This window comes from Pelophylax lessonae (genome assembly GCF_965119305.1).
Source record: "Pelophylax lessonae genome assembly, chromosome: 3".
NCBI lineage: Eukaryota > Metazoa > Chordata > Amphibia > Anura > Ranidae > Pelophylax > Pelophylax lessonae.
In genome coordinates this window covers 23654435-23682068 of record NC_138770.1, presented here as the reverse complement: position 1 = coordinate 23682068, position 27634 = coordinate 23654435, and the positions used below count along the sequence as shown (strand labels likewise).

General features: G+C 45.4%; 4 protein-coding genes across 4 annotated transcripts in view; 3 read left to right on the top strand and 1 right to left on the bottom strand.

Moving 5' to 3' along the window:
• The window catches only part of LOC309550687 (uncharacterized protein), a 411684-nt gene that overhangs the window by 10726 nt on the left and 373324 nt on the right, over positions 1 to 27634 (top strand). The window contains exons 4-5 of the mRNA XM_082251022.1: positions 67 to 164; positions 254 to 481. Coding sequence (XP_082107148.1) covers positions 67 to 164; positions 254 to 481 — 326 coding nt within the window. The remainder of the gene's footprint in view (positions 1 to 66; positions 165 to 253; positions 482 to 27634) is intronic.
• LOC309549786 (uncharacterized protein) overlaps positions 1 to 27634 on the top strand; it is a 304712-nt gene that overhangs the window by 12086 nt on the left and 264992 nt on the right. The window lies entirely within an intron of this gene.
• Positions 1 to 27634, bottom strand: part of LOC309550695 (uncharacterized protein) — a gene marked incomplete at its 3' end in the record, with an annotated part of 321308 nt that overhangs the window by 87455 nt on the left and 206219 nt on the right.
• Positions 15168 to 18513, top strand: LOC309549795 (uncharacterized protein; the record flags this gene model as incomplete). The annotated part of the gene is made up of 3 exons (XM_082250299.1): positions 15168 to 15237; positions 17426 to 18336; positions 18421 to 18513. The coding sequence occupies 3 exons, from the start codon at positions 15168 to 15170 to the stop codon at positions 18511 to 18513; spliced, it is 1074 nt and encodes a 357-aa protein (XP_082106425.1).

Genomic DNA, 27634 nt, shown 5'->3' with positions numbered 1-27634 from the left:
AGATCCCCCATCATCTGATAAACACATAGAAACAATGTATTCAGTCAGTGTGTGTGTTTCCTACAGATGGATCCAGTAATGGGAACCCACCAGAGAGATGTCCCCGTCCTCTGTATTCCCGGGATTCCACACAGGAAGGTCACACCATCCCCCACCATCATCAGGTAGATGAGGGACAATCACTGATAGTATCATTAGGATCTGTACATTATCTGCATTGTTACCATTGATGTCATTTTTATTATATATTCAGAGTGGAGACCTGAGAAATTCTAAAGTTGAGGTTAAAGAAGAGATAAAAGAGGAGGATGATGTGGATGGGGTAATGGAGGAGTCAGAGTTTCTAAAGGAACGCAAAGATCTGTACCAGGACACCATGGTGGAGTCATCCAGCTACAGAAACCCACCAGAGAGATGTCCCCGTCCTCTGTATTCCCGGGATTCCACACAGGAAGGTCACACCATCCCTCACTGTTACAAGGTTGGTGAGACAGAGATTATAAAACACAGACTCATGGAGACAATGTGTGGATTTTTATGTGATGTTACAGATGATATTCTCTCTCATTTTCTTGATTTAGAGTGGAGATCCAATCGATATAGAATTTGAGGTTAAAGCAGAAGAAGAAGAGACGTATGTGAGGGATGATCAGCAGTCTATGGAGGAGGATGGAATAACGGGGACATTTATAGAGGAGGACACTCCTACAGAGATCAGCACAGGTGGGTCATTAACACTAAATCCATTCCTCCACCCATACTGCTCACTGATTGGTCCAGAGTAGGGCGGGGACTCGGTGATATCAGCCTGTAATACCCTGGTCACTTTCCTGAGCTGTGTTCCCCGTCCTGTATTCCTGTATTTCTCTCGGATAATCTTCCTTCTCTGTGCTGCAGACACAATTTATGTATCTAGACTGGATTTATGGAGATTCTGGGGTTCAGCTGGCAAAAAAAATGTGCATGATATAGGCACCTAGGTTATGAGTTTTGGGTCTTCTGCCCCATGCCTGAGTCTAATGTCTTGTTCCCAACAAATGAGGAGGAGATACTGTACACCATATGAAAGGTCCATCTCCAATCCTCAATATAACGTCATATTCCAAACAATAAAATTGTCATCATTTCATTAGCATTATTACTTAGTAATGTTTGGTTGGGTAAGGTTGTATCATTGATCCATGTCAGATCTCTTTTTTTTTTTCAATTATTTTATTTATATGAAAGACAACTTCCAGGCATAATAAACAGTTACATTCCTTATAGAACATATGATGAGACAGTGTATTACAACATTGAAGACAATTCAGTCATACGTTTGAGATCTACATCGGTCGTAGAATAAGAGGTGTTCTACAATTCCTCTAATGGGAGGAGTTATGCAGGACTAGAAAGTACCCGGAGTTGTCTGTTCCAGTTTCGCATAACGTATAGAAGAAGAAGGAAGAAGTAAAGCGAATAAGTAGTGGAAAGAGAGAGGGAAGTAAAAGAAACCTAGAGAGAGGCAGAAGTGGATAAGTAGGTGGGATGAGGGGGGGAGGGGGGTAGGAGGTGTGGAAGGGGGGGGGGTGTAGAAGGGTTAGCATTGGTAAAGCTATGGCCCTACATCAGCAATACTTTCCACCAATATTTTAGAGCTCCCCCAAACTCAACATGAGGGCTCTTTAGTATTGCCACCCTTAATTAAAGAGCAGCCTTCATCAGAGAGGACAAATATATTCCATTGACCCCAGGTTTTGGTATATCGTTCGTGTTGGGGACGTGTCGAGAGAACAAGGTTTTCCATTCTATTTATTTCTTTGACCTTTTTGAGCCACATGCCAACAGTCAGGGTCTGTGGGTTTTTCCATTTAAGAGGGATGCACATTTTAGCAGCATTTAGAAGGTGACGAATGACAGAATTTTTATAGGTCTGGGCCGTGATGTTAAAGGGATGGAGAAGGAAGAGAGCAGGGTCATTGGGGAGCGGTCGGTTTATAAACCTCTGAGACATTTCACGTACTGTCTTCCAGAACTCCGCTAGTTTAGGACACAACCAAAAAACATGTAGGAGTGTCCCCCGGCCCTTCCTGGCATCTCCAGCTCTGATCAGTGAGTGTGGGGAAGAATCTGCTCAACCTTGACGGAGTGTGGTACCACCTTGTTAGGAGTTTGAAGTTGGTTTCTTGTATTTACATGCAGATGGATGATGTAAATATAAACGGAATGATGTGATTTTGTTAGTCTGGATTAAAGTTACAGTCTAAATCCCGTTCCCTCTTAGCTAAGAATGGGGGTTGGTAAGTCCCCTGGGGTGTGATCAGTAATGCATAGGTCGTGGATAATACCTGTGTCAGTATTCTGTCTTGAGAGCAATGTTCTTCGAAGGGTGTAAGTTGTGTGTTGCGTTCACTGGGAGGTAGCAATGAGTTTAAGAAATTATGGAGTTGCAATGCCCTCCAGAAATCTAGACAGTAGGGTCCCGAGAAGTCCATGAGGTCTTTGAGTGCAGGCCAACTAGATGATGTTGAAAAATGGGAGGCTTTGAAATAGCCTGACTCCATCAAGGTCCTGAATGTTTTATCTTGGTAGCCCGGGGTAAACTGGGGATTCCCCAGTATGGGTGTCAGTGGTGAGTGTGTCGGGGAAAGTGAAAGTTGTGTGAATAATTTAGAGCAGGTTCTTATCGTGTGACCTATGAGGGGATGGCGTCTTATGGAGTCTGGTAGTGAATGGTGGCACGATGGAGCTCTATGGAGGGGTATGTTGCATTGGGCCTGTTCTAGTCTGGGCCAAAGCTTCGCTTCACCATGACGACACCAGTCTAAGTCTCCCCAATTGTGTAGCCTGACAGTACTTGCATAAGTCCGGCACTGCCAGTCCACCTAGTCGTTTAGGAAGGAGTAGTCTCCTATATAGCCTAGGTCGCTTATGTGTCCAGATAAAATCCACTAGTAGGGTGTAGATTTGTCACAAACCTAAAATTTGCCGTTCGCGAACGCGAACCTCCACAAATGTTTGCAAACGGGCGAACCGCCATAGACTTCAATAGGCAGGCGAATTTTAAAACCCACAGGGACTCTTTCTGGCCACAATAGTGATGGAAAAGTTGTTTCAAGGGGACTAACACCTGGACTGTGGCATGCCGGAGGGGGATCCATGGCAAAACTCCCATGGAAAATTACGTAGTTGACGCAGAGTCGGGTTTTATTCCATAAAGGGCATAAATCACCTAACATTCCTAAATTGTTTAGAATAACGTGCTTTAAAACATCCAGTGTGTGTATACGATCAGGTATGATGCTGTATCAATCAGGTAGTGTAAGGGTTACGCCCGCTTCACAGTGACAGACCAAACACTGACAGACCAAACTCCCCGTTTAACACACCGCAAACAACCGCAAACAGTCCATTTGCAGTGGGTACAGTACACTCTGTGGACCTGACACTCACTGGCAGGCAACTATAAAAAATATATATTTTTTTAATTTGCAAGGTGCTGTGCCACCGTATATATGAGTGGTGGGCACTGCAGTGGGCACAGTACACTCTGTGGACCTGACACTCACTGGCACCCGGCAGGCAATTGCAATTATGACAGAGGAAAAAAAATATATTTTTTAAACTGCAAGGTACTGTGCCACCCGATATGAGTGTGGTGTGCACTCAGTACAGTCTGTGGTGGGTCTGTGGCCTCTCACACACGGCGGGCAGGCAACTGCACAATAGATATATATCTCAAAAAAAATTGACTGAAATACCAGCCCTTAAAAGGGCTTTTTGGGGTGCTGTCAGGATGCTGTCCTTACAGCAGGAGTGGACCGAGAACACTGACTAACAACTGTCCCTATTAACAGCAGCAGCAGCACTCTCCCTGCTCTCACTAACACACTGCTTCAGAATGATCTAAGATGGATGCTGCCCTTTCTTTTTTATAGGAGGTGGGATATAGGAGGTGGGAGGGTGTGGGAGGGAGGTATGCTGATTGGCTGGAATGTGTCTGCTGACTGTGAGGTACAGGGTCAAAGTTTGCCTCAATGATGAAGTATAGGGGGCGGACCGAACATCGCATATGTTCGCCCGCAGCGGCGGACGCGAACAAGCGATGTTCGCCGGCGAATAGTTTGGGACATCTCTAGTAGGGTGTCATCTTGTTTAACCACTTGCCTACAGTGCACTTTCACCCCCTTCCTGCCCAGACCGATTTTCAGCTTTCAGCGCTCTCACACTTTGACTGAGAATTACTCAGTCATGCAACACTGTACCCATACAAAAATTGTGTCCTTTTTTTCACACAAATAGAGCTTTCTTTTGATGGTATTTGATCAATACTGGGTTTTTTATTTTTTGTGCTATAAATAAAAAAAGACTGAAAATATCGTGAAAAAACGCATTTTTCTTTGTTTCTGTCATAAAATTTTGCAAATTAGTAATTTTTCTTCACAAATTTTGGCCAAAATTTATACTGCTACTTATCTTTGGTAAAAATAACCCAAGTAAGTGTATATTATTTGGTCTTTGTGAAAGTTATAGAGTCCACAAGCTATGGTGCGAATCATTGAAAATTGATCACACTTGACCACACCTGATGTACTGAAGGCCTATCTCATTTCTTGAGACACTAAAAAGTCAGGAAAGTACAAATACCCCCCAAATGACCCCTTTTTGGAAAGTAGACATTCCAAGGTATTTAATAAGGGGCATGGTGAGTTTTTTGAAGTTGTAATTTTTTCCCACAATGCTTTGCAAAATGAAGATTTTTTTTTTTTTTTTTTTTTTACAAATTGCCGTATTAACAGGTTATTTCTCTCACACAGCACATGTATACTTGCAACTACACCCCAAAACACATTCTACTACTCCTCCTGAGTATGGCGATACCACATGTGTGAGACTTTTTCACAGACTGGCCACATACAGAGGCCTAACATCCAAGTAGTACCGTCCGGCATTCTAGGAGCACAAATTACACATATAATTTCCTGACAACCTATCGCACTTTTGAAGGCCCTGGAGCACCAGGACAATGGAAACCCCCATAAAATGACCCCATTTTGGAAAGCAAACAGCCCAACGTATAATTTTTGAGGCATAATGAGTCTTTTGAATATGTCATTTTTTTCCACAAGTTTTTGGAAAATGTGGAAAGAAAATGAAAACACATTTTTTTTACACAAAGCTGTCCATTTATGCAATATTTCTAACACATTTAACAAAAAACCCCCTTGAGGAATGGTTGGGACTTTAGAGGTAACTATATTAGACTCTCATAACAGAGATATATAAATAAAAATGTGTCTTTATTTTGAAAAAGTGGAATGATTAAAGAACCATCAAAACAGAAGGAACATATGTTTAGACAGTATACATGGACATTTGTACAAACAGTCACAGGTTACAGCAGAATCCAACGCGTTTCAAATGCAGTATAATACATGAATCTTCCTCAGGGAATCTGCATATATTCCTGAAAAAGTAACCACATACAGAATAAGTCCCAAAAAGAGGGGCACAGTTCAGTATATACAGTTTACAAATATATAGATATATATAATCTTGCAATTGCGACCATGTAGTCTCGAGAAAAAAAAAAAAAAAAAAAAACACCAAGACCAGAAGGGGGGAGAGGGGAAGGGAAGGAGCAAAATTCCCAGATGGAGTACCACTGATTAGGAGATCACATACCTGCAAAAAATGGGAAAGCCCAGCAACCCTGTCCCAGTGGGGATATGTTCCGTTCCCACAAAGTGAAAGCTAGAGTCAGGTGTGTATATTATTAGCCTTAACCTAGAAGCAATGGTAAACAATCAGAAAACTACAATTGTAGAGTTCAAGCTGCACTATACCAAAAAAGTATATAAAATATTTCAAACAATTCACCTGGTTCGATGATTAATCACAAATGGAAATGTGAAAGAAAAGGGAATAAAAAGTTTTCCCTGAAATAAAAAAACACCCACAGGGGGGAGGAAAAAAGATATTGTTCCTGGAAGGTTCCAATTGATTATTCCATAATATGAGTATCTCCAAAATTTAATAAGTCCTATATTAGGAAAAGAAAAGGAAAAACTGAGCCATATATAGATGTTCGTGGCCGTCATATGAAATATGGTGGACACATTTCATATGGGGTGCCTTACCTCAGTAGCGGTGAATCATTATGGTATTTCCATCAATTCAATGCATATGTATAGTCCCTCGGGATATATATAAACAAAAGTATATTCCAAGATCCTTGGTGAGAAGTGCACCATTACTTGCCTAAGATGAATGTAAAGAAAATACATACATCTATGTCAATGTATATAGAAATCTCGGCTAGAATACGTGATAATTGTTTCCAATAAAATAAAGGAAAATATAATACCATTAAATGTAGGGAAGGCAATAAACCATGGAGTCACGCTATCCACCAAGGCTGACAGAATCCAGTTCTATGGTACCTTGATAGAGCCGCAATGGCGTCCACCACGTGTGTCCTAGTATACTGGAGGGAGGGGAGAAAAAGCCTCCTTAACCAGAATCAAAAATGAATGTAACAATCGGGGTCCTAAGAAAGGTACTTACTATCATGTAACAGGTTTCGAGGAACACCAGTCCTGAGGTGACTTCGGAGAGATAACTCTCCGGACTGACTCTCGGCGTGTCCTTATGTAACCCAAGGGGGGGCCTGTGATCTCGCGGTAAACATCGCGAGATTTGCGTGTAATGATGTCGTCATTTCCATCTATCGCGGGATAGCCCGCGGGTTTTTTAGGGATGACATCACTTCCGTTTTAGATGTCCACGTTGCGGAGCGCTATATGAAGCCAACACTAGTGACTACTTCCGCCCTTACTCGGTATTGGACATTATTGTATGTCCACCCGAGATCACGGCGGTTCATAGGCATAGCAAGATGAACAAAGTAATAAATTTATCGCATAGGTGAAACCCGATTGAAAATATAAGGATATAAATTAATGGTTATATCTCACATAAAAGATCCAATCGTTGTACAGGTTCAACTAAATAGAAAAAAACCCTTTTTAGGCGGGCACCACTTGGGGAAAAAAGGGACAATCATTATCAGATATAGCCCCGGCATGGGTAGTGGCGTTAGACCCCCGAAAACTATCGGGGGTTCAGACCTGGAATCTCCGGAGACAATTGTCTCCAGGGATTTACCATTCCGAAAAACGCTTCTTTCTCCAGATGTTCAGGGTCCACATCCAGAGTTGAGGACACCCTTGGAGATGTCTCACCCATGCCGGGCTTTCACTTGGGGATGATCCCCCCACAGGGATCAGGAAATAGCAGTCCCACTGTGCTCGTGGATCCACCTGGTGGGAGGAAGAGAAATAATAATAATAAAAATAAATAAATATAAATAATAATAATAAAAATAAAATTAAATAAATAAAAATAAAAAATAATAATCATAAAAATAATAATAATAATAATAATAAGAATAAAAATAATAAAGTAAAAATAATAATATAAATAATAATAAAAATAATAGAAATAAAAATGAAAAAAAGGAGGGGGGGGGAAGAAAAGGAGAGAAAAAAGGGGGGGAAAAAGAGAAGAAGGAGAAGGGAAAGAAAAAGGGGGGGGGGAAAGGGAAGAGGGGGAAAAAATAAAAAGGGAAAAAGGGGATTAATTCCCTCGAGGAACAAAAAACCTCCCCATAATTGTCAGGGAGGACATGAATCGCACATGCAATCATACAATTCTCTAGTTCAATTATATTTTAACATTATACAATACATGAAAAATAATTCCTTATTATTTCATATTTATCACACTCCGAGAGAGTGTATATTTCTAAATAGAGTATAATATATATTCATTAACATATACCATTAAGATGAAAGGGAGAGGGAGGGGAAATTAAAAAGAACCCCCAAACAAATGGAAAAATTTGGGGAAGGGGAAGGTTTCTAGTGTGTAGCCTAAGATGGTAACAAGGCTTTATTGAAGGCATACATAGACCAGCAAAGTGAAAGAAACAAAAAGGTTTGTGGTGATGGAAAGGAACAGAGGACCATCTAATCTGTCTTCCCGGAGGAAAACCCCTCCAAGAAAGACCTATAACTTTCCATTTCGTTCAGACCAGGGGGGGTGGTCGCCCCAAGCCTAACAATCCAGCGCATTTCGCGCTGGAGCAGCTGCTTGTTCCAATCACCCCCCCTGGTCGGAATGTGCACCCTTTCCAAGGCAAGAAAAGTCACCACTGGGGTCCTGTATTTGTGGGCAATAGCCATGTGTCGGCCAAGTGGCAGATACAAGTCTCCAATGTTAAGGCTTTGCATGTGTTTACTGATGCGTTTGCCCATTTCCTGCTTGGTCTTTCCAACATAGAAAGCCTTGCATTCGCAACGCATCAGATATTTCTAACACATAGCATGTACATAACAAACATTGCACCCCAAAATACATTCTGCTATTCCTCCTGAGTATGGTGATACCACATGTGTAACACTTTTTCACAGCCTGGCCACATACAGAGGCCTAACATCCAAGTAGCGCTTTACACAAAGATGTCCATTTATCCACTTTAAGACTGGGCCTATTTTTGACACTTGGTGTTTACAAGCTAAAATCATTTTTTTTGCTAGAAAACTACTTGGAACCCCCAAACATTATATATTTTTTTTTAGCAGAGACCCTAGAGAATAAAATAGAGATCGTTGCAATATTTTTTATCACACCATATTTGCGCAGCAGTCTTCCAAATGCGATTTTTTTTTAAAAAAATTCACTTTTTTGAACTAAAAAATAAGAAAACAGTAAATTTAGCCCAATTTTTTCCATAATGTGAAAGATAATGTTACGCCGAGTAATTAGATACCCAACATGTCATGCTTCAAAATTGCGCATGCTCACAGAATGGCGCCAAACATTGGTACTTAAAAATCCCCATAGGCAACATTTTAAAAATTTCTGCAGGTTACTAGCTTAGAGGTACAGAGGAGGTCTAGGGCTCAAATTATTGCTCTCGCTCTAACGATCGCGGCGATACCTCACATGTATGGTTTGAACACCGTTTACATATGTGGGCGGGACTTGTGTATGCGTTTGCTTCTGCGCGCGAGCTAACGGGGACAGGGCGCTTTAATTTTTTTTTTTTTTGTTTTTTCCTATTTATTTTATTTATTATTTTTTTATTTTTACACAGCTTAAAAAAAAAAATGTTTTGATCATTTTTATTCCTATTACAAGGAATGTAAACATCCCTTGTAATAGAAATAGGCATGACAGGTCCTCTTTATTGTGAGATCTGGGGTCAAAAAGACCTCACACCGCACAACTACACTAAAAAAAAAAAAAAAAAAAATTGTTGAAAGAGGAAAAAGAAAAAAAGAAAAAAAAAAGCGGCCCTTTAAACCGGTTGCTAGGCAACGTCTTTTGACGTAGCTCCGGTCCTCCAAGACCATAGAGTCGAGTGAGGGCCATCTTGCCCTTACTCGACTTCCTGTCTCTGAGGATCCGGGACCAGATAGTTTTCCCCGCTGCCGGCGGGTCCGGTAAGCTGGGAAAACGTCTGGGACGGTGCAGGAGGGGGGGGGGCACCTCTTCCCCTGCACCGTAAGGGTAATTCCGCGGCGAATCCGCCACTGGGACCACCCTTATCTGAAAGCCGACCGCCCGCCGTTTCAAAAAATACCGGGGTTATGGGGGCTATCTGCTGCCATAACCCCAGTATTTAGCTTTTAATGGCCGACGCATATAGTCGTTAGACGGTCAGTAAGTAATTGCATGTATATGGCAAACAGGTGACGATGACTGATGGGGTGACAGGTGACGATGACTGATGGGGTGACAGGTGACGATGACTGATGGGGTGACAGGTGACGATGACTGATGGGGTGACAGGTGACGATGACTGATGGGGTGACAGGTGACGATGACTGATGGGGTGACAGGTGACGATGACTGATGGGGTGACAGGTGAGGATGATTGATGAGGTGACAGGTGATGATGATTGATGAGGTGACAGGTGACGATGATTGATGGGGTGACAGGTGACGGTGACTGATGGGGTGACAGGTGAGGATGATTGATGAGGTGACAAGTGACGATGATTGATGGGGTGACAGATGACAATCACTGACGGGGTGACATGTGACGATGATTGATGGGGTGACAAGTGACGATCACTGATGGGGTGTCAAGTGACGATGACTGATGGGGTGACGGTGATTGATGGGGTGACAGGTGACGGGCTATGGTCACTGATGGGTGACAGGTGACGGGCGATGGTGCACGGCGGTACTGATGGCAGTCTCTGGTGACCGGTGAACTTTAGGCTACGTTCACATGTGAGCGTAGCGATCACGGGCAGAATCACTGCGATTCTGCCCGCAATCCGTAAATCATTGCAAATTGCGGGACGCCTGTGCGTTGCCTGTGATTTGCAATAGCACCCCAAACGCTGTGCGATGTTGCTGCGATTTCCGCCTGCCGAATCGCGGTAACATCGCGCAAACAACGCATGACGCCCCAAAGAAACTCTTGTACCTTTTTTGGGCATCATGCGATGTTTGTGTGATGTTTCCGCGATTCGGCAGGCGGAAATGGCGGCAACATCGCACAGCGTTTGGGGTGCTATTGCAAATCAATGGCAACGCACAGGCGTCCCGCAATTTGCAATGATTTACGGATCGCGGGCAGAATTGCAGTGATTCTGCCCGCGATCGCTGCGCTTACATGTGAACGTTATGGGTGTCAATTTCTGGGCACTGATAAGGTGACTGTTGGGTGACAGGTGACATTGGGGGGGGGGGGGGCTAAGGACTGTGTGGGGACATTTATTTTTGTGATTTTACTTTGTTACATGTGTACAGAGCAGTAACTCACTATTTCTAGCTCTGCTCTCCTCACACTGGAAGCTGTATGAGGAGAGAAGAGCTAGTAACAGTCAGTTACTGCTCTTTGTTTACATTTTGTGATCGGCTGTGAATGGATTCACAGCCGATCACATAGTAAACAGTCACTGTTAGTGACTGTTTACTACCGCCGGTGACAGCTGTGTTCCTACGGAACACAGTGCCACCGACATGACCGCGCTGCGCGCTCCCGATCGCGCATGCGCGGTCATCTCCCGGGCGCCTCCATTGTGATCGGCTGTGTCATTGGAACACAGCCGATCACGTGGGAAACAGCCACGCCCATTGGCTGTTTCCCCCCTGCCGGTGACGGGGGGTGTCCCGGGGACACCCCGACACCGGCAGTGCAGGGCGGCGCGCACGCGATCGCGCGCCTGCCCTGCTTAAAGTGCCGCCGTCATATGACGGCGGCCCAGGATAATGGTCGCACCGCTCCGCCGTCATATGACGGCGGGCGGGCGGCAAGCGGTTAAAGTATTGTGAAGGGATGAATATCGGAAGTGCTTGAAAGAGGTATAGGAACTTAGGGAGTATGCACATTTTAATAATGTTTCATCTTCCAAACCATGAATGGAGGCCAGAATTCTATTTATCTTATAGAATGTGGACTTTGTTTAGGATGGGGAGAAAGTTGAGCGTGAAGACAGGTGAAAATTTGGGTGGTATGAGAGTGCCAAGGTATTTCAGCGCTGAGTTCGTCCATTTTAGGCTAAAATTAAATCGCAGTTGGGGGAGGAGGGGGTTTGATAAGCCTACTCCCATTGCTTCAGATTTAGTAAAGTTGATATTTAGATTGGACAGAGTGCCATATGCCTCAAACTCGTGAAGAAGATTCAGTAGAGAAATTATGGGATTTATGAGGGAAAATAACATGTCGTCTGGATACGCTGATATTTTCTGCTGGGTCATCCCAACAGTCATGCCTGAGATATCCAGATGGAGGCGTATTCTACATAAAAAGGTTTCTAGTGATAATGTGAAGAGTAAGGGTGACAGAGGACACCCCTGTCTTGTTCCACTCGTAATTGTGAAGTAGTCCGATAAGATACCGGTCACCTTAACCTGGGCGGCAGGGGCAGAATAGATCTGGGAGATCCAGTTTAGCATGGTGTTGCCCTAAGTAGTAGGGGGCGGGGGGGGGGGGTATGAAAAGAATGGAGATAAAGAGGGGAGGCAAAGATGGTATGAGAGAGGAAGAAAGGAAAGTTAGGCAAGCAAAGAATATGAGAGAGTGAAAGAGAAGGGGGAAATCCCACAGAGAGAGGCCTCAATTTACTAAGAGATGGCAAAAAAATGCTAAGACACTCACCAGCAAGGAGCCGGATGAATGAGCGTGTGCCTATGTGGGGATGTGGTTGGAAAGAGCCAAGGGACGGGCCCCCGATTCCCCCCCCCCCCCCCAGCCTGGCAGCCTTCTTTAATAAATGAAAGGTATATAAGGTGTAGCACTGCCCCATAGAGGGCTGCTGAATTTTCACACTGTAAGGATTCCCTTGGGTTACCTGTAGCAACTGCTTGCAGAACTTGCAGAAATCTTAACACTTTATGTTCTTGGCTCAGTCAATGATCAGTCTAAGGGTAGTTGTTTTTGTGGTTTTATCTTATATTGGGATGGGAGAAGGAATGAGTGGGATACTCCAACTGTTGAACTATTCAGAATTCAGAGGACTTCTAGCTTGAGAATGCGGCAAGGCCGCTACTTCATCCTGCCACTTGAATGAAGCTGAGGTAAGTGTTCCTATTTGTGTTTCTATTCAGGGTACTCCCCCAGTACCCCCTTTCTCTGTACTAGCTGACACCCATCCACTGTCTATACTCCCCTGAGTGGTCCCCTTCCTGGGCAGACCCTTGGGCAAGATCCTCTGTACTCACGATACAGTTTTTCCAGATTCTCGCAGTGCCCCAACTCCTCCAGTCAGCTCTCCTGGACCTCTGGGTTCAGCTCCTCTCCACTGGTTCATCAGGCCAACTGCCTGTGACCATCACCAACTGCTGCAGAAGAGGAGGCAGCCGCCACCCTCCTTCTGGGACTTTGCTTCCCGCCAAAAGACCTCTACCTCATGTGCCGTTGGCTTTTTATACCCTGCCCCACAATTCACCGAGACAACCCATCTGTGCCAATCCCTGGGGCTATATCAAAAGCCTGTGTGTTATTGGCCAGGTTTCCTCCAGCATCCATTGTGCCTTCTCATTGGATCAGCTGGGGACACTCCCTTAGACCAGATGAATCACACACTGGGCACACTGAGCAGACCTAACTCACAGATCCTGCTCCCTGATAGAGTGCAACATAGAATTTACCTGCTGCTCCTCTGATAGGCAGACAGAGCCAAAACTATACTCAATCTCTAGCACCTGACTAGGAGGGTGCTACATCCACCCCCCACCAAACGAGCCATGTCCTCACTGGCTCTGGGGCAGCCTCCCCCCTACAAAAATGTCCTACAAAAATAAACAGAGTATCCCACAAACCTGGAAAAGGGAAATAACAAATGTACATATAATAGATTATGTAGAAAAATATAGATATGCTGTACAAATATTCACAAAACAACTTAATGCACCCCCATCGAACAAAACTCTGCTTGAGTGAGTAACACGTCAACCTGACTAACTAGCTAACTATAACATTCACTTTTCACAAATGGAGGGCCTTCCCAGACCCAGACATCCCATGCAAGCCTGCAAAGGAAGAATTAAAGGTTAGCACTTCCAACATTTGCATATTAATAACATTCTACCTAATGTAGTGAGAATGCCCTCTCCTCAGAGGCGACCTTCTCACCCAAGATCCCTAGCTACACATCCTGGCAGATATCACTTCCAGTAGGCTTGACTAGGCGTTCAGCTCCACTCCTGTACAGGTGACAACCAAACCCTGTCAAGCTAACTATCTACCTTCTAGCCACAATGAGTGACTGAAACAGACACAGTCCCTTTAGCACCCGGGCACTGACTCTTCTTCCATTTCAGCCACGCCCACAAGTTCTCCAAGACATGTGGAGTCCATCTGACTGATGGTCACAGTGTCCCTCACACCTGTAGCACCGAGGCTACATGTCTTCTTAAGGACAAGGTATTTGCTGGAGCCTGAGCAACCTGTCAGACTTGTCGGTGTTAACAGTCTCTTCAGGGGCCCCTGGCACTAGGGAACCCCCCACCGAAGATACCTCAGGCCACTACCCATTCTCCCTAGGTAGAAACCCAACAAAGTTCCATTACTGGCCCGTTGGCCCAATAGAATCTTCACAAGGCATCTTTGTAAAAAGAGTCTCTTTGCAAAGAATTCTCCTCTTCAGCCCGATGACCTAACTGCTCCACAGAGTGTCCTTTTATCTTGAGGTGTTATATGATCCTGGCCCGATGGCCCAAAGGATCTCCTTTTTAGCACAGTTATAGTATCACTAGAGTCCTCCTTTAGTAAGGGTCTTTTCTTCTTTAAAGTTGGAGGGTTGGCCCTCTTTGGTGGAATCACTCAGCAGTGGTAATTGTATTTCCCAATCCCTTTTGCAAGGATAGAAGGGAAAGGGGTATTGGAAATAGGGCTTGGGCCCTAGCAACAAAGGTGAAACTTGAAACATCACTGTACACTTTATATTCGGGCTCTCCAGCCCATCTTCTTCTGTAAGCAAGTAAGCAAACTCAGGCTAGCCAGCATCCTGTGTCCTTAGCAATAGTAGTCAGGATGTGGGATTCGCACAACTTTCCCCTCTGAGTCTTTTACACAGATGGACCATGCCTGGCCAGATCCATCTGGGCGGTAGACCTCCACTCCGTATATATTGATGGCCCGCCCAAAGTTCCAATTAGCCTTTACAGATTGGAAGGTTTTCCATAACTCGGTGCGGTGGTGTTTTGGGATATAAAGGAAGTCCCACACAGCCTCATCACACCAAGACTCTCTCCTGGCCTCAATCTCCCTTGGAGCATAAGGATAATCATATCCATATTCTAAGGCCACCTTCCTATGTATCAGCCGTTGTAGTCTGGAGAACCTGGGGACGGTTTGTCTGTTGCCTCTCCCAGGTAGGGAATACAGGGTCTCCTCCTTAATGATGAGAGACGCATAGGCCTCATTTTGTTCCTGAGCCCGGGCATAGGTCCGAGGAGGGAATAGATCTGGGACCCGGTTAGAGTAGGCCTCACAGAACCCCAGATTCTTAGCACACTGTCCACGTATCACAGAATTTCTAGTCTCCTCATTGGGAACACTTGGATTGGCCGAACTGCTCCATTCATTTAACCCCCCCCCAGTCCCACTCGGTTTCTTCCTCTGATTTGCAGACATCGATCCCCTCCTCCAAGGATCTGTAGCGATGCTGGAAACTAGGAGACCCCACATCAATAACCCCGGCTTCTCCCTCGCTGCTCAGACTCACAGCCCTGGTCACCGCAGGCCATCGACTCCCCTTTGCCTTTGTTGGAGCAGACCTGGTGTCTGCCACTGCAGTCTTCTGTACATCAGGTGGCCGCTCCCCGGCTCTCACTATCTGCATACACAGCCTCGGAAGTACAGGTTTCTCTCATGTGGCACTCTGTAGTGCTGGCAGATGTCACTGAGCCCAGTTCCATCAGCACCCTGAGCACTCCTCTTCCTATGCCCATGAAGAGTCCCGATTCAGAGGCCAACACAGCACGAGTGACCCCGGTCTCCCATGTCACATTCAGTCTCCTGGGCTGACCTTCACTCTTCTCCGCCCGCAGCAGCAGATTGCTACAATGCCCGCACTGTCCCCACACTTGCATCCGCATGGTAACATTCAGGCATTGACTACATACCAGGCCCAAGTGTTCCATGCCTGCTTCGGTACACAACGCCAGTCTTCCATTGGGCATCAATTGCACCCCAGTGTCCCACAGGGTTGTTGTCGGCATTCCGTTCTGCTCCGCAGGATCTCCGCCAACACGTGGGATAGCCTCCGCATTCCGGCTCACTCCGGTATTCGCCATCTTGCTCCTCCACACACGTGTCTCCCTCTCAGCCCCACCCAAAAGCAGATGTAATTTATAGACTCCCTTCCTCTTTCCAGATTGGCTGTGTGTGGGCGACGTCTCCACCCACAACTCCAGATTAGCTGATTCTTTGGCGGTGGCTCCTCCTGATAGGCAGATCTCTCCAGCGCACGCTTTCCAGCGCGGTACAGTAACCTTTTCATTGCCGCTCCAACTCAGCTCAGCCAGCATGAAAGTCACTGTAAAGCAGATCGTAGTCTTCGATCCACACGCATCCGCCATCCTTGTCTGTACCTGGGCCTCAGTTGCACCTCCATCTCTCCAGGCCAACTGACCCCCTTTGCTATTTAGGAGAATTGTCCCACTGTCAGACATTGCTTGGCCGACATTCTTCTTCATTGCATTTGTACCGACAACTCTCACCATACTGTCCTGGAAAAGTGTCCCGCTGTCATTAGTTGCACGGTCAACAATTTTCTGTATAGCACTGGCACAAACATGGCCCCCGTCACACCAATCCACGTGCCCTGGGCCTTTATTTTCTCCTTCCGCACTTGCACCATTCACTGTTAAGCAGACGCAGTCCTTTTGTACAGCGTGATGCAACTCTCCTTCTCTAACTCTCCTGCACATTTCTTGAGAGAACAGACTACAGTCCCAACAAAAGTCCATCCGTTGCCGCTGGCAACCACCACTTTGAACTTCACTCTTCATCCCACTCTCCCTAACTCCTGTAGGATGAGTCCTAGGAATGAATAAACAGGAGGGAACGGGATAAGGCGCAGGCCAAGGAGATGTTGGGGGAGTGGGTGGAGTCAGTGAGATGTTGGGGGAGTGGGTGGAGTCAGTGAGATGTTGGGGGAGTGGGTGGAGTCAGTGAGATGTTGGGGGAGTGGGTGGGGTCAGTGAGATGTTGGGGGAGTGGGTGGGGTCAGTGAGATGTTGGGGGAGTGGGTGGAGTCAGTGAGATGTTGGGGGAGTGGGTGGAGTCAGTGGAGGTGGGGAATGGAAACATGCAGGAGTGACTATATATGAAGGTTACGATCGCTGTGTCTATGACTGTACAAAGCGGAAATATTGTGTACCGAATGGAATGGACTTTTCTTTCTTTATAATAAAACTTTTTCTGATTTAAAAGAAAAAAAACACTCAGAAAAGATGAGTAGGGAAAATGTCAGTGGCCTCCACCTGTAAAACCATTCCTGTTTTGGAGGTCGTCTCGTTGCCCATCTAGTGCACCTGTTGATAACAACCCCCTCTGCTACTTGACTGACCAGATGAATATCCCAGGAGTTTCCCTGACTTGATGCTATACTCTGATTATAAAGTGTTGAGCAGTGTATATGAGTGTGGAAAACTCTTGGTAATTTTTCTTGTCTTCTGACAGACGGACTCTGTGGTGGGAATAGAAGGACATCGGAGGAAGATGTGACTACAGAAGATAATGACATGGCATCTTCTCCAGAAGAAAATCCCGTTCCTCAAAATATACATGACAGACCTCACCATTGGAGGAGATCATTGGAATCTTCTGATACTTCACATAGTCCTCTAATATCTGACAGTGCCGACGGGTGCGGGAAACCATCTCATCTCAGGGAATCTTCTTTATACCATGCAGGAGAAAATTCATTCTCATGTTCAGAGTGCGGGAAATGTTTTAAACAGAAAGGAAGCCTTCTTAGCCATCAGAGAATTCACACAGGGGAACTTCCCTTTTCATGTTCAGAGTGTGGGAAATGTTTTACACAGAAAGGAAGCCTTCTTAGCCATCAGAGAATACACACAGGGGAGCTTCCCTTTTCATGTTCAGAGTGCGGGAAATGTTTCATTCGTAAAGAATCCCTTCTCAGCCATCAGATAATACACACAGGTGAGCGTCCCTATTCATGTTCAGAGTGCGGGAAATATTTTAATGATAAAAGAAACCTTCTTAGCCATCAGAGAATACACACATGTGAGCGTCCCTATTCTTGTTCAGAGTGCAGGAAATCTTTTATTCGTAAAGGACACCTTCTTACCCATCAGAGAATACACACAGGAGTGCATCCCTATTCATGTTCAGAGTGCGGGAAAAGTTTTAATGATAAAGGAAACTTTCTTAGGCATCAGAGAATACACACAGGTGAGTGTCCCTATTCATGTTCAGAGTGCGGGAAATGTTTTAATCATAAAGTAAGCCTTCTTAACCGTCAGAGAATACACACAGGTGAGCTTCCCTATTCATGTTCAGAGTGCGGGAAATGTTTTATTCGTAAAGGACACCTTCTTAGCCATCAGAGAATACACACAGGTGAGCATCCCTATTCATGTTCAGAGTGCGGGAAATGTTTTACTAATAAAAGAAACCTTCTTAAACATCAGAGAATACACACAGGTGAGTGTCCCTATTCATGTTCAGAGTGTGGGAAATGTTTTAATGAGAAAGGAAATCTTCTTATGCATTTGAGAATACACACAGGTGAGCGTCCATATTCATGTTTAGAGTGCGGGAAATGTTTTAATCGTAAAGGACACCTTCTTCACCATCAGAGAATACACACATGAGAGCTTCCCTGTTAATGTTCAAAGGGCAGGAAATGTTTTAATAATAAAGGAAACCTTCTTAGCCTTTAGAGAATACACACAGGTGAGACTCCCTATTCATGTTCAGAGTGTGGAAAATGTTTTGCGCTCAAACGTTTACCTGTTAGACACCAGAGTTTATAGAGGCAAGCGTCTCTAATCTTGTGCAGAGTGTGGGAAATGTTTAACTAAGAAAGAACCTACTTACACACAGGTGAGCGCCCTTTTTAATGTTACGAGTGCGGGAAATGTTTTTTCCAAACAAATGTTTATTTCTTAGAAACCAGAAAGTTCATACGGACGAGCGTCCTATTTCATGTTCAGAGTGCGGGAAATGTTTCACTCCTTATGTATGTTTCAAACATAAAAGAATTAACACATATTAGAGGCTCCGTTTTCATGTTCATGTACATGTACTGCGGCAGGGCGGCCGTTCTGGACAGAATCACGTACCTGTACGTCATCTGCATTTCTGAGTCTGGGGCCAGAAGAGTTCCAGGAGTTCTACTCTTATCACAGTTCCCAAACCCAAAGGAGACATCCACCACAACTTCAATCTTAGGGCCCTAAATGTCCTCAGCTGGGCACAGGAGGCCCTAAATGTCCTCAGCTGGGCACAGGAGGCCCTAAATGTCCTCAGCTGGGCACAGGAGGCCCTAAATGTCCTCAGCTGGGCACAGGAGGCCCTAAATGTCCTCAGCTGGGCACAGGAGGTCCTAAATGTCCTCAGCTGGGCACAGGAGTTCTGCATGCAATCCACCAGGTCATAGTCTCTTTATCAGGGAGACTTTTTTCTCTGACCATCCCACATACATGTACTGCAGTAGGGCGGCCGTTCAGCACAGAATCACGTACCTGTACATCATCTGCTTTTTTGGGTTTGTGGTGTGCACACGCACCGCCGGCGCCCATCTTCCGCTGGACACAGCAGGAGCCAATCAGTGGGTCCAGCGGATGCGGTGTTTGTTGGTACCCGGAAATCATTCTCGAGAGAGGCAGAACAGTTGTCCGCCAATATAAACAAGGTAGATCGCCGTTCTGTTAGTAGGGAAGATGGAGATCCTGTGTTTCTGCTAATGGAGAAAGGAGATACTGGCGCACAGAGATTATATATAGTCCACCCAGCAATAAATATCTAAAAATACCAATGATCAGGGTAGGGGGTTGTCAGGACTATGGTAAGAAATAGGCATATTTTTCATATTGCATGTGAAGAATTATGAACTGCATGACTCCAGAGACAAAGTTCAATTCATGGCCTTCACTAGAAACTCAATAAGAGACTCCGGTTTGTAGTTTCCATTGTTCGTTGTTGAAAAGTGGTAAGCCGTTGTTGACTAACCCTGGAGATAACGACTATATTCTATGGTCTTGAAAAGAGAATATATTTGAAGAAGCCATAAAACATTGTGTCCTGGCCATGAGTTATTTTCCATACAATAGCAGATCCTAACAGGTTCCCCAAGGACAGCTGTATCATGGATTACCTAACTAACACACCATTGTTTCACCTATGGAAAAATAAACAACAGAGGAGTCATGGGAAGAAAGTTTCTGGTCATCAACTTAGACCTATTAAAACTGTATTTTTAAATGAATTTAATATAATCATAAGCATCTACAACCTCCTTGTTCCATCATATACCAAGATGGGATATGGAAAGATGGTTATATGGACAATCCTCCATTGAAGATTATATTATATCAGTTAGATAGTAGCTGATGATTAAATTAGATTATTTCATATTGTAGATCCCAGACCATGTCCTGATTATATTATTTACTAACATAATAATTCTCTAGTAGATAACCTTCTGATTGAATACATCACATGTGTCAAACAATTATAATCCCAGGTTATTGTGTATTAATTTAGATAATCTATAAGGAAGTCACTTATTCTTAATTAAGCTATATATATATAGATATGGTATTAGTATGTATGCTCATTAAACGGCGTTACCAGAACTGAACCTTTCTAAGAGATATTACAGAAATATCAGATGGCCATGCCGGCACCATGAGAATATGGAGAGATTCTCATTTTTTTTTTTTATTACTATAAATTAATGTATTGACTTCTATCACATATATTTGCTCCCTGACATACATGGTGGTTAGTAGAGGTATTGCATAATTACTCAACCAGTTAATGGTTATTGACCCCAACCAATGGGAAGAAGTTCCACCTTCTGGGTTCGGCTCATTGTAATTTTTATGGCCTTTTTGTCCTATACAATATATAAAGGAACCCAGACGAGACAGAGACACACACATCCACCTATACACACTCATCATACTCCATCTTACTTCACCTTCATTCTACGCCTGACACTCTGAAAAACTTTAAGGACGCAAGCTCCTCCCTAACCAGCCACCATTTTGGGAAAGGCAGCCATCTCAGGACTCTAGTAAACAATCATTTTGAGCCAGCAGCCATTTTGAAATGGTAATTATGCATTATTGATTCTTTGATTTTTGTTTCCTTGTATGCTATAATCGTAGCCTCAGGATATTTAGATTACTTTCCCAGTTGTAACAGCCATTGTAGATTTTTCTCTAAACATTATTTTTGTTTTTATAAAATTTTTCCATTCTTGGTTTAGCGCTATATTAGTGAATTAGTCTCACGTTTTGCATAGTCTGTTCTCACTCCAACTGCAGCGGAGTGACTGTTGGCTACGCAATTCGCAGACAACTTTGTCTGATATATAGAACTCTTGATATATGGTTTTTTACTCCTTCTGGGGAAAAAGTAATCCTGTCCTTTGATTTGTATTGCTGAGCCAAATTGATTCAACTAGTGTTATCATTAAGTTTGTATTTTATGTGAGTTTATATTTTTGTGTCACCCATATATATTTATTGTGAATACATGTCTTATGAATAAATATATATATATTCCCTACTGTAGTCTGTGTTCACTAAGATTGGTATATGCTGTTAAAAAGAAATTAATCGATTAAAAAGAACTCCTATTTCATTCAGAATAATATTCTCGAATGTGTAACGCACAACAGGGGTACAATAAGAAAAGTCTGAACCCAGGGTGTCAGAGGGGTCGGGAGACTTGTAGGGTCAGGACAACTAGGGGGTACAGTAAGAAATGTCTGAACCCAGGATAACAGAGGGGTCACGAGACTTGCAGGGTCAGGGCAATCATTGGGGTACTGTAAGAAATGTATGAACCCAGTGTGTCAGAGGGGTTGGGAGACTTGCAGGGTCAGGGCAACCTTTGAGGTATAGTAAGAAATGTTTGAACCCAGGGTGGCAGAGAGGTCTGGAGACTTGCAGGGTCAGGGCCACCATTGGGGTACAGTAAGAAATGTCTGAACCCAGGGTGTCAGAGGGGTTGGGAGACTTGCAAGGTAAGGGCAACCATTGGGGTACAGTAAGAAATGTCTGAACTCAGGGTGTCAGGTCGGGAAACTTGCAGGGTCAGGGCCACCATTGGGGTAGAGTAAGAAATGTCTGAACCCGGGGTGTAAGAGGGGTTGGGGGACTTGCAGGGTTAGGACAACCATTGGGCTACAGTAAGAAATGTCTGAATCCAGGGTGTCAGAGAAGTTGGAAGATGTGCAGGGTCAGGCCAACCATTGGGCTACAGTAAGAAATGTCTGAACCCAGGGTGTCAGAGGGGTTGGGAGACTTGCAGGCTCAGGGCAGCCATTGGGGTACAGTAAGAAATGTCCAAACCCAGAGTGTCAGAAAGGTCGGGAGACTTGCAGGGTCAGGACCACCATTGGAATACAGTAAGAAATGTCTGAACCCAGTGTAGCAGAGGGGTCGGGGGACTTGCAGAGTCAGGGCAACCATTGGGGTACAGTAAGAAATGTCTGAACCCAGGGTGTCAGAGGGGTCGGGAGACTTGCAGGGTTAGGACAACTATTGGGGTACAGTAAGAAATGTCTGAACCCAGGGTGTCAGAGGGATCGGGAGACTTGCAGGGTCAGGGCCACCATTGGGGTACAGTAAGAAATGTCTGAACCCAGATTGTCAGAGGGTCGGGAGACTTGCAGGGTCAGGGCCATAATTGGGGTACAGTAAGAAATGTCTGAACCCAGTGTGTCAGAGGGGTTGGAAGATTTACAGGGTCAGGGCAACCATTGGGGTTCACTATCTTTAAGTGGCCTTCACTGGGGTAGCTTTACATGGGCAATAATGTCACTGTGACAGACCTAGCTGGGACATGGGCTCTTACCCAATGACTATGGGCCCTGGCATTTACATGAACACTGCTTTTTGGAAGGTGTATGCCTGGGGGATCGGTGGAGTGGTCTTGTTTCTGTTTCATGTTCATGTCTCCCCAAAACACACAGACTCTGGGAACTGGAGGTTCCATATTTGGGGTCTCTATGCCTCAAACTAGCAATGACTTTAGATGGTAATGTAATCCACTCAAACCACTGGGGTCCCCTGCCATAATGTGTTTTTTGTAAGTAGGTCTCTGTGACGGTATTCACCATCACTGGAATTTAAAGACAGGTAAGTAATGGTTTGGATTGCTTCATATTTGCCAGCAATATCTCCATATAGAAATATTAAGATTTATTCCCATTTGCCATGAAATCTGTAATTCCTAAATGCTGTGTATATTACATATCTTTCAATGTCAGCAAGGTTTTCCTTTTGTTTGTGTATTGGGAATGTGGATTGCCCTGTCTCATTGTAAGTGGTAATGACCTCCCATTGTTTTGTGTCTGGCTATTGTTTACATTGATTGCCCCCTGGGGGCTTCTGTCTCCTTGCACATGGCAGTCCTTCTGGTCAAGCTATCTGACCAATCACTGCTGACTCATTTTCAATTCCTCATTTGCATGGCTAAGGAGGACCTGAAGGGGAACTGCAGGTACTTTACAATTGACCAATAGGAAAGTGGTTGTTGGGGGCGGGATGTTCCAAATTCTGTATATAAGTCTTGTTCAATAAAGTTTTTTTCAGTTCTTCACCCTCAATCTAGAGTTTTGTCTCTTATTGGGGGAATCTGCTGCAAGGGATTGCTATGGTCTTCCATACTCCCTTAGAGAATCACTGAGCTCTTGTAAGAGCTTGTGTAAGAGCTTGTTCTGCTGCACTCTCTGGGGAAAGAGAGGTTCACCCACAGGAACCTGGAGCCTTGTCGTAGGTCCAGGGTGGGTAGGAGATTGCGAGACCCTAACCAAGCTGCGGCGGTTCGTGGAGCCTGAAGTGCTTACGGTGTCTGGTTGAGTGCTTGGAGCCCTCGGGAAGCACTAGGAGCATCTGTCAACGGAGGTACCCGGTCCGGGGTGCCCTGTTCTGTTACATTGGTGGCAAGCGGTGGGATGGCGTCCTAGTGTGAGGAGAAGCAGCTCGGAGACACCGGTAACGTTATGGAGCGAGATAACACCCGTGCAGCGTCCCCATATGAGGAGGAGTTTCTCTGGAGGTTGCAGCAACACTTGGTCCAACAGGATGGGCCTGTATCAGAGGAAGCCATACTGGACTGGAGAGATGCCACTTGAAAGGAGATGTGGTATGAGGCCTTAGAGGATGTGCAGTGGAGGCGGAGAGAGAACCTTCCCAGCGAAGAACAGCGGTTGCAGGTATACGTTGCCCTGCGGTTACCTTTCCTAGGAGAGCAACCCCTGCATGAGTGGGTGACGGAGCTGTGGAACCTGATTTGGAAGGAGTTGTGGCTGGATGAAGCTTACCGGGCACTAAAGTGGTACGCCACCGGGCTCGACCACTGGATGGCTGACAACAATATGCCGGAAGGTGAGGACTATAGTGGCCCGGGCTGGCTGTGGGAGGCATTTGAGGAGAGGGATCTTTGGATGTCCAGCAGAGTTTTGGTGCTGGGAAATCCAGGACACCAGGGAAGCCCTACTGGGTCTCCCCAAAGTGAATGACTTGGGGTCAGACCTGATTCATCTGGTCGGAATGGAGTGGGAACTGGAGCAGGACTACTTACGCCTGCTCTGCTCCGTTCCACCCCAATCTACCCTGCAAGCAGAGTCCTGGGTGGCAGATCCAGACCCACAACCCTTGAGTTGGAGAGACAATACAGACTGGTGGTACTTGGAAGACCCACCGATGGCAGGGGGAGATGGGACCTAGGTCTATCTACCGGCCCTACAGGGAGCCTGGGCAGCCGGCCCAGATCCCCAGCTACAGCAGGAGTTACAGGGACCCGAAGGTGTCGTCCTTCCTTCCAAGAAGCAGTCTACCTTCCAGGGAGAGGAGACAACTAATCCTTCTCCCCAACCACAGGGCGACAACAGACCTGACCCCAATGGTACAGATGGGACCGCAGTCTCTGCACCAGACCTACAGGGATGCTGGACGGCCGGTCCAGATCCCCAACCTGCCCCACAGGAATACCAGGAGGAGGAGGTAGGCGATCCCTCCTCTCTACAGCAGACCCCCAACCAGGTCCTGGGGGTAGTATTCACCAACCCTAACCCAGCAGAAGAGCTGGCAACAGGGCAGAGTGTTACCAACCTCTGCCCAGCACCTGCAAAAGCTACAGTCCTCATTTGTACACCCCAGGGATGCTGGACAGTCGGCCCAGATCCCCATAGCCTGACGAAGTGAGCCCCACCACCCTGTCTTCTCTCCAGTGGCTGAAAGGACTCCTAGGAGAAGGGCCAGTCCACACTTATCCACAGCAGTGGGTATGTGCTACAAGAGAGACAGAGGTTGGCTGGGTGAGTAACACTGTTTTCCCGACAATTTGTTTGGGGTACTGGGTGGCTGCAGACATTGGGAGGGCCTGTGGAACACAGCCTACCTTAGAGAGGTTGGAAAGTTCTTCTCTCAGCCTACTAGGCTCCTCTTATGTCTAAATCACCCTGTGTCTTTTAGGGACACAGGGTGCCCAAGAAGCCCAGTCTGGCCTGCCCAAACCAGACTTTTGCAGACTGATCGGCTATGAGAGCTCCATGCGCCTTGCCAAGACAAACTTACAAACTATGTGGAACTTTGTAAAGGATGCTGCCATGAAGGATGGACTCTTTGGGACTTGTTACCCGACTAACTCAGGCACAGACCGATTGGAGGTCTGGTACATGGATTAGTCTACCTTTGGGGGGAAGATATGTGACGGTATTCACCATCACTGGAATTTAAAGACAGATAAGTAATGGTTTGGATTGCTTCATATTTGCCAGCAATATCTCCATATAGAAATATTAAGATTTATTCCCATTTGCCATGAAATCTGTAATTCCTAAATGCTGTGTATATTACATATCTTTCAATGTCAGCAAGGTTTTCCTTTTGATTGTGTATTGGGAATGTGGATTGCCCTGTCTCATTGTAAGTGCTAATGACCTCCCATTGTTCTGTGTCTGGCTATTGTGTACATTGATTGCCCCCTGGGGGCTTCTGTCTCCTTGCACATGGCAGTCCTTCTGGTCAAGCTATCTGACCAATCACTGCTGACTCATTTTCAATTCCTCATTTGCATGGCTAAGGAGGACCTGAAGGGGAACTGCAGGTACTTTACAATTGACCAATAGGAAAGCAGTTGTTGGGGGCGGGATGTTCCAAATTCTGTATATAAGTCTTGTTCAATAAAGTTGTTTTCAGTTCTTCAGCCTCAATCTAGAGTTTTGTCTCTTATTGGCGGAATCTGCTGCAAGGGATTGCTATGGTCTTCCATACTCCCTTAGAGAATCACTGAGCTCTTGTAAGAGCTTGTTCTGCTGCACTCTCTGGGGAAAGAGAGGTTCACCCACAGGAACCTGGAGCCTTGTCGTAGGTCCAGGGTGGGTAGGAGATTGCGAGACCCTAACCAAGCTGCGGCGGTTCGTGGAGTCTGAAGTGCATACGGTGTCTGGTGGAGTGCCTGGAGCCCTTGGGAAGCATTAGGAGCATCTGTCAACGGAGGTACCCGGTCTGGGGTGCCCTGTTCCGTTACAGTCTCCTGTTATAGTCTGTTGCCTACTAGTCTGAGGAGGGGGGAGATCACTGTTTGTATTGTTAATTGTGCTAATTAACACACCTATTGTCTGCTAGCAAACTATTGGGGATGTGTTTACACTTGTAATAATGTGTATTGTATTCCGTGAGCTTGATGCCGGCAAGTCTGACCCGGAATAAGATCCCTGATTATCCAGGCTGCTAATTAGCTTAATGTTTAGAGTGTTTGGTAATGCTGATCACATTATCGTATGCAAACACAACTGTATATAAAAATATAACTGAGTGTGTAGTGTATAAAAAGCATGTATTCTTGTTCAATAAACAGTTCCAGTTTTGCAGCTAAACGTATCCCATCTAGTTCTTGGTTGCAATATGTGGCTGTAATATCTGATATCTATGTTCAGACTGGAGGAAGCAGTATACTGATGGAAGCACTCAAGTGAAGTGTGGGACGGTTCCGTCACAATCACCACTATCCCCGCCCCTTCCTTTATATAGCGGACGACGGCTCAGGACACCATCGGTCAGCGAGTGTTACCGTCTGAGATCGCTCCTGTGTGGCGGGTCATTGAGGTTATTGGTGGGTCAGTAGGGGGGGTTTGGCATGTTTTGGGGTGGTTTTTAACTGCTTTACGACCACCCGCTGCAGTTATGCTGCAGCAGGCAGCCGCTCCTGGGCAAACCAACGTAGCTATACAGGAGGCTCCCGTCCCCGCTCATCAGCTGGGAATGTTGATGCAGCGGGCAGGCAGCTCCAATTACCGCCTGACATCCACGATCTTTCACCGCTGAGAGAAGGACGGTTGGATGTTGTAAACACAGCTGACCGTTTTTTCCCCTGGAATGATCACCATTCTATATAGGATCACATTTCTATGGTCATATCACAAGCCACGCCCCCCACAGTTAGAATCACTCCCCTAGGCTCACATTTAACACCTTAATCACCCAGAGTTACCCCTTCCCTGCCAGTGTCATTATTACAGTAACAGGAGTCGTCCCGGAAGATTGGAAATTGGCAAATGTCGTGCCCATTCACAAGAAAGGTAGTAGGGAGGAATCGAGCAACTATAGACCAGTGAGTCTGACATCAATAGTAGGCAAATAATGGAAACCCTATTAAAGGATAGGATTGTGGAACATCTTAAATCCCATGGATTGCAAGATGAAAAACAACATGGGTTTACTTCAGGGAGATCATGTCAAACAAATCTTATAGATTTTTTTGACTGGGTGACTAAAATAATAGACGGTGGAGGTGCAGTAGACATTGCATATCTAGATTTTAGTAAGGCTTTTGACACTGTCCCACATAGAAGACTTATCAATAAACTGCAGTCATTGAGCATGGACTCCCATATTGTTGAGTGGATTAGGC